The sequence below is a fragment of the Lolium rigidum genome, chromosome 6 (genome assembly GCF_022539505.1).
Source record: "Lolium rigidum isolate FL_2022 chromosome 6, APGP_CSIRO_Lrig_0.1, whole genome shotgun sequence".
In the NCBI taxonomy this organism is placed as follows: Eukaryota; Viridiplantae; Streptophyta; class Magnoliopsida; order Poales; family Poaceae; genus Lolium; species Lolium rigidum.
Genome location: NC_061513.1, coordinates 58,565,310 through 58,572,470, shown reverse-complemented (window position 1 = coordinate 58,572,470; position 7,161 = coordinate 58,565,310). Strand labels below are relative to the sequence as shown.

Genomic DNA, 7,161 nt, shown 5'->3' with positions numbered 1-7,161 from the left:
ATCTCCGGCGAGTCTCCGGCCTACTCCGTCCGACATGTCTTTTTCTTTTTTTGTATTTAAGTGAACCATTTTTTTTTGCTTCAATGAAGCAAAAGCGGGACTTTTTTTGCTGCGACAAAACAAAGTCTGAACGAGTCGCATCACTCCTTCTATTTTAGGTGAACCATTTTTTGCTTCAATGAGGCAAAAGCGGAAGGTTTTTTGCTGCGACGAAGCAAAGTCTAAATTTCAGGTGAAAGTGGACATGTGTCACGCATGCAAGTAGGAGGCCGGAAAATTTGAAGCCTTCGGAGGATTTCTAGCACTGCCCATTAAAGCCTCCGAATGAACGTACTATTGAACAATTGTTTAATCAACCCGCTGCAATGCAATGGCATTTTTTCCATATACACGTACATACACATTGTCCCTTCTTAATCACATACTGGTACAGTTTTCAACGGACACTAGGCTGACAAACCTTATTTGGATATTACACACAACAAGAGGAATAATGAGTAGACACGCATGAAGATCCCCATCACATGGCAGCCACGGCAGCCGTCGAAGCCGGCCAGGTCAAGACTATGGGGCTTACCACCTTGTGCTTGCCGTCGGTCCACACGAGTGCGGAGTGCGCCTCCGTCTGGGAACTTTTGCTGGCTGCTGACTTTATCAGCGAGAATGTGACCGTGTACTCCAGATTTTGGTGCTCCGCGTCGAACACCAGTTTGGAGGGATTCACGATGGCACTCCAACCAGTAGGTGAAGCGAGATAGCTGAAGGTGTACACGGCATTGACGTTGCTCCCGACGTTGCGCACGACGCGGCGCTGCGTGACCTTCTCTTCGTACGACTTGAACGCCACCGAGAAGGCCGGGTAGTTGTGGTCACCCACGGCGATGGCCTGGCGCTTCGAGCAGATGTCCATCACCGGAGGGCCTCCAGTAAAGATGGCGATTATCGGGGGCGTGTACCCTAGAGAACAAAGGAAGGAGATGTAGTGGTCTTCGTCGGCGTCGTACACCATCCCTGGGTCGAGGGCGCGGTTGGGGTCGACATGGCCGGCCCCTATCTGGAACGGCCCTGCCGCCTTGCCGGTGGACATGTCGATGATGACGCCGCCGGTGTTGTCCACAGTGTAGGCCGTGGTCATCATCGCTGACTTGATCGCCGCTGGGCTCCATCCGGGCCTGGCCACCTTGAGTAGAGCTGCGATGCCGCTCACCTGTGGGGTGGCCATGGATGTACCGGAGATGATGTTGAACTTGACACGCCTCGCGTCCATGGCGAGCTGCGAGGGTGAGACTACGCCCGTCCACGCGGCAAGGATTTGGATGCCCGGCGCGATGATGTCGGGCTTGAGGATCTCCGGCGCCACTCGGTTCGGCCCTCGGCCGGACATGGATGCGAGCCTCGGGGAAGGTGGATTTACCACTCCCGTGACGGTGCTGAAGTAGGAGATGCTCGCCATTGGGTTTGGAGTCTGGGAGTACTTTGCGATCTCCACGGCATCCGCGTTCGTGACCGAAACGGCCGGGAGCAGGTGGGCATCGGCTCTGGTATACTCACCCTCAGCTGCACTGCTTGCGATTATGGCACCAACCCCACCAGCTTGCTTGACAGCCAATCCTTGCGCTGCGCCTCCAGCGGCGCACAAGACAATCTTGCCCTTGACCTTGCTGGGGTCAAGTTTCCCAACTTCGCACCCATCTGAGCCAGCATCACCGCTGTAGACTAGCGGTTTCATTGTACCATATGGATCTGGGCCGGAGTAAAGCGAGTAGCCAGTGTAGGTCTTCCCGTTGCCGAGAACGACGGGTGCCCTGAACTCACGGTTCATGGTCGAGGCGCCCACTGTACACACCCAGGGGGCAAGGTTTTTGACGGTGGCCTTGCCAGGGCCATAGTTCCCGGCGGAGGTGGACACAAATATGCCTTCACGAACGGCCCTGAACGAAGCGGTCATCATGGGATCACTGAGCAGATGTGTAGCGTTTAGACCAATAGAGATGGACATGACGTCCACCCTGTCGGCGATCGCTTCATTGATGCCCGCCACGATGTCGCTAGACGTGCACCCGCCGCCGCATACATTGTACGATGCAATGCGCGCACCCGAGGCTGTACCCTTGGCGGTGCCCTGCCCAAAGCCGAAGAGGTTAGCATTCGGGACAGGGGCACCGGCGGCGATGGAGGCACAGTGCGTGCCATGTCCTTCCACATCGAGTGGCGATCTGGATGCCATAGCCACCTGTCCTTTCTGGAAGAACTTGGCCCCTACGAGCTTGTTGTTGCAGTATTCAGTCGCATTGAAATCGGGGGTGGATACACAGCCCCCTCGGAAGGTTCGTGGAGGAGGAGTCATCGACGGGTCGGCGGCGAAGGACGCGCGGTCCTTAGGGTAGATGCCGGTGTCTATGACGCCGATCACAACGTCCGTGGCGCTGTTCGACTCCATCATGAGCGGCGAGGACGGTGTGAGGCCGAGGAATGAAGAGGACAGCGTGGTGTGGAGCTCGTACAGCCTGTCGGGGATGACGGCGAGGACGGAGGGCTGGGCCTCCAGGTGCGCCGCCTGGCGCGCCGTGAGACGTGCCGCGAAGCCCGTCATGGCGTGCGCGTAAGAGTAGAGGATGCTGGGCGCTGGCGCGTTCATGCCCGTGGGGAGAGTGTCGCGGAGGAAAGAGGTGTAAGCGCGGGTGAGGCGGGCTGTGTTTCGCGTCGCGCGCGGCGAGTGGGAGTACGCGACGTGCACCAGGTAGGTCGAGATGGCCTCGCCGTCTTGTACTAGTTCGACGTGCTCTGCGGGCATCGCCGCGACCACGGCGATCAGGCAGCACAACAGGACAACTGCAAATAGTTTGCGGTTGCCCATTACTGTGGTTCCTTTGAGCTCTAGTACGAGAGGGATTGTGTGATCTTCTTGTACATGCATGAGACCGCTTAAACCGCCAGACGAGGTGCCGTATATATATAGGGGTACAGGCAAACTAAGAGTTTAGTTTGTTTTCGCTAAGGGCATGTCCAGCGGCGCGACGCAAACGGACACTGAGCGACCGTTTATGTCCGCCTTGATCGAAAATGCGTCGTCAAGCACCTCCAGCGGCGCGACGCAAAGTGACCGGGTCGTCCGCGGAGACGCAAACCTGGCCCAAATATGCGCCAGGTTTGCGTCTCTGCGGACGCTCGACGGACGCGCAAGGTGTCCGCTCGCTTCTCCACCGGGCCCGCCTGGCAGCGAGCCTGCATCGAGGGCATCGCTTCGGCGGTCAGCGCTTCCGCGTCTGCGCCGCAGCCTTCGCCATCAATGGCGCGGCTGCCTGTTCTGCACGCGCACTGGCGGACGGCGGCTGGGCTTCTGTGCCACCTTCAATGACATCGTATCCCGCGCGCGGCCGCCTTAAAAGTCCACCAGCCGCGTCGTTCCTTCACCCACACCACGCCTCCACTCGCACCACCGCCGCCGCAGCGCCATGGGGAAGAAAAACGATTCGAGGCCTCCGGCAGCGGCTGCAAGAGGGTGCCGCTCCCCGTCACGGTGGGGAGGCTCATGCACGGCAAATGGATGACGTGCGAAGACGCCTGGTCCGGCGTGCGCCGCTCACGGCGGCTGGCGGCTCAGCTGCCGCCGGGTGCCCATCCCTCCAGTACCTGCGCGTGAGCTTGATCGGACGGTGGAGATCCGGCGCAGGAGGCGGTATCTGCCAGCGGACCTCCGCGATGATCCGGCGTACGCCATCGACTCGGAGCTTTGGCGTACGTACCTGTCCACGGAGACAGACAGGAGACGAAGGGCAGGCTCCATGGGCGACAGGGATTACCCCTTCGGCCCTGCACCGCCGGCTCGTCGTCAGCAGGCGCCGACCTGTCGTCAGCACGCGCCGACGCGTCGTCAGCAGGCGCGGACGCGACGTCAGCAGACGCAGCACAACGACGCCGACGACCGCGAGGACGACGACGACGAAGCCTACGCCGTGTACGACGACGACGACGACTATGTCGAGGCGCTCGCGTACCATAGCGAGGAGGTGAAGGACGACAACGTCGCTGTCGTCTTCCACGAATGGCAGCAGGCCTTGGCGGAGGGCCGGAACTTCGAGTTCCCGGAGAACATGACGGACGACGAGATGGCGAAGGTCGCCGTCCTCGTCTCCGAGTACGACGCGCCTGTGCAGCCGCCGCTGCCCCGCTACGCCACCGCCGTCATGCCGCCGGGCCTGTCGGCGGATGAAGCACTTCGACAGGCGCTCCTGGAGTCGGCGGCGCCTCCGCCACCGTCAGCACAGCCGCAGCAGTGGGCGCCTCCACCGCCGCCACAGCCGCAGTACTGGGCGCCTCCACCGCCGCCACAGCCGCAGCCTCCTCAACCTCGAGCACCGGCGGCGGCGCGCCCGGCGTACGCTCCCCCGGATGGCAACTGGCCTTGGGTCATACCGGAGCTCATCGTGCTCGACAGCGACGAGGAGCAGCACAGCGACGAGGAGCAGCACAGCGACGAGGAGCAGTAGGCGTTTAAGTTTATTTTTTATGTTTTAAGTATGTAAACTATGTTTCATGTTTAAAGAAAATGATTCGTCCTACAAAAATGCGTCGTGCCGCTGGAGCCACCCCCGACGCAAACGGACGCACGGTCGATTTCGACCAAAAGGGTCGAGCAAACGGACGCGCGCGGACGCTAGGAGTACTCTACTATTTCGTTATTACCCATTTTCTTGTGCGATGATTATTGGCAAATTTGCACGTAGGTTCGATCCAGAACCATGTGTACGATCTGTCATTTTCGACTTTTAATGACTACAGTGTCTGATGGAGAAAGGTTGTCTGTACTACCTGCTATCGTGGGCCAGACAAAAATCAATGTCCAACAATGGAGGCTCATAAGTTTCGCGGACACGGTGTCAAACCAAACAAGAACACCTAACTACTTTCAAAATTAGATTTCATCATGATTTTGTCCCATCTTGTTTTTTTTCGTAAAATCTACCGATGTATTGATAATCATCAATTCAATAGTAGTATAAAATGCTCTAAAGATGAAAAAAAACACAAATAGATTCTTGAACCACCTAGCGAAGACTACAAACACTAGAGCGAACCAAAGGCGCGCCGTCATCCTCGCCCCACCCTGACTGAAGTTAGTGAAAAATTGTCATAGTAAAGCTTGTTGTAGTAGTGAGATGGGAAGTTATGGTGTCGAGGTTCCAAAGGATCAGCCGCACTAGAGCTGCAATCATCACCAAAGATGAGAACCATAGATTGCAACTGCACGAACTAACACGAACACCGATCGGATCCCAGAAGATCTACCGGGAAGACAACTCCAGACACCCTTCCCTGGCACTAGGCACACCGCCGGAGTGGGGATAGGGCAGGGAGGATTTTATTCTGACTTGAGAACGTACCGCCAACTCACCATCCCGAAGAAGACACTGGAAATATCTAAAAAGAAGAACTAAAACCTCCCGTCAGCGAGAGGGCCGTGGTCCGCCGTACCTCCAAAGCCCTAGGCGTACCAATTTGCGAATGAATAGTTGTATTGGTCATAAATGGTTCATGAAAGATGGCTCCTCCAATGAGACTAATACTGCTTATTTTCATCGTATGGCTAATGGCTGGAAGAGTAAAAATACTAGGAAGTTTGTCGCGGCGGTACACCGTGCCCTTGCCCGTTAGACTGTTTGTTATAGTATTGTAGATGTATCTTACTTACTGACTTACTATAGAAGTGTTGATGTGAAAGAACTGTTCAATAAAAACATAAAAGTGGTACTATAGTGCCATGGTTCAGGTGTTTCCAATCGCCCATAGGTAACTCCGATATGATGAAAAGAGAGGGTAGTATGTACCGAGAATACAAGATGAACTTAAGGAGATGGGAAAAAAAGTAAAATGCAAGTGGCACTACACTATAGCTGCAATGGCTAGAGCGAGGACAACTCGCGCCAATTAAAAGGTGTCGCCTGAAAGGACACATATGTCACCTAGAGGGGGGTGAATAAGCAGTTTTTTTTACAGGATGAGCTTAATAAATGCGGAATAAAATTAATATTTATTTTATCAAGCCTAAAACTTATATAATACGGTTCAACTGTGTGCACCAACAACTTATGCTAAGCAAGACAAGTAACTATGTGATAACAAGATATATAATGTCAAGCAAGAAGGCTATCACAAAGTAAAGTGCATAAGTAAAGAGCTCGGGTATAGAAATAACAGAGGCACACGGAAACGATGATTTATCCCCAAGTTCACACACCTGCGAGTGCTAATCTCTGTTGGAGAGGTGCGGTGGTTTAGTGCTTCCCAAGAACCACAAGAGGACTCACCTTGAGGTGTGGTTGCACGATGCACACCAATGCCACAAAGTTCTCACCCCAAGATGCAGTAGCACACCACACACCGAACACCACAAAGGCCTCACCTTATTCTCCGGTGAACCTCGCCAGAAAGGTCTAGGTCATGGTTCCACTAAGGGATTTCCTTCGAGGTGAAAACCGGGCCTTACATAAAGCTTGGGGCACACATCCACAATTTAACTGGAGGCTCCCAGAAAATTGTCACAAACGCCTCATATCCATCTAGGGTTCCAAGAACCCAAGAGTAACAAGATCCTCACTTTCACTTCCACGAATCTTCATGGAAAGCTCAAACCGATGCACGAAATGACACTGGCAAGTCCCTCACTTTCTAATTGCACCAAAGCTACAAAGCTATTGGGGAAATAAGAGAGGAAGAACAAAGGAAATCCACAAAGAACTCCAAGTTTCTCTAAGATCTAGATTTTTGTGATTCCCCTTATAAAGAGAGGAATTTGATTGGTGAAGATGTAGATCTTGATCTCCTCTCCCTTTTCTCTCAAGAATATGCAAGAATCATGGGAGGAATCAAAAACTTGGGAAGAATTGAAGGTCAACAATGGAGGAGAGAGATGGGAAGAATCCACCAGCCCAAGGAGGAAGAGGGGGTCTTATATACCCCTCCCAACGAAATATGACCGTTGGGGGCCTCCCATGCCGGATTATCCGCCCCTGTCCCTCGAAAAACGGCTAAGGACTTTCAAACGTCGCATGCGCGAGCCCCTGCATAGGGCCAGATATTTGGCCAGATTATTCAAAAGTGCCGGATATTTCACAGGCCGGAGTATCCACCCCCAATTAGGGCCAGATAATCCGCCCGTGA

General features: G+C 54.5%; 1 protein-coding gene across 1 annotated transcript; it reads right to left on the bottom strand.

The window, feature by feature from the left end:
* Positions 1–385: 385 nt before the first annotated feature.
* On the bottom strand, positions 386–2,912 carry LOC124667547 (subtilisin-like protease SBT1.4). The gene has a single exon (XM_047204814.1). The coding sequence runs from the start codon at positions 2,855–2,857 to the stop codon at positions 521–523; it is 2,337 nt and encodes a 778-aa protein (XP_047060770.1). The 5' UTR covers positions 2,858–2,912; the 3' UTR covers positions 386–520.
* Positions 2,913–7,161: the final 4,249 nt, after the last annotated feature.

Excerpts from the sequence above, each read along its gene's own strand:
- LOC124667547 (XM_047204814.1), bottom strand. The coding sequence starts at position 2,857 with ATGGGCAACCGCAAACTATTTGCAGTTGTCCTGTTGTGCTGCCTGATC.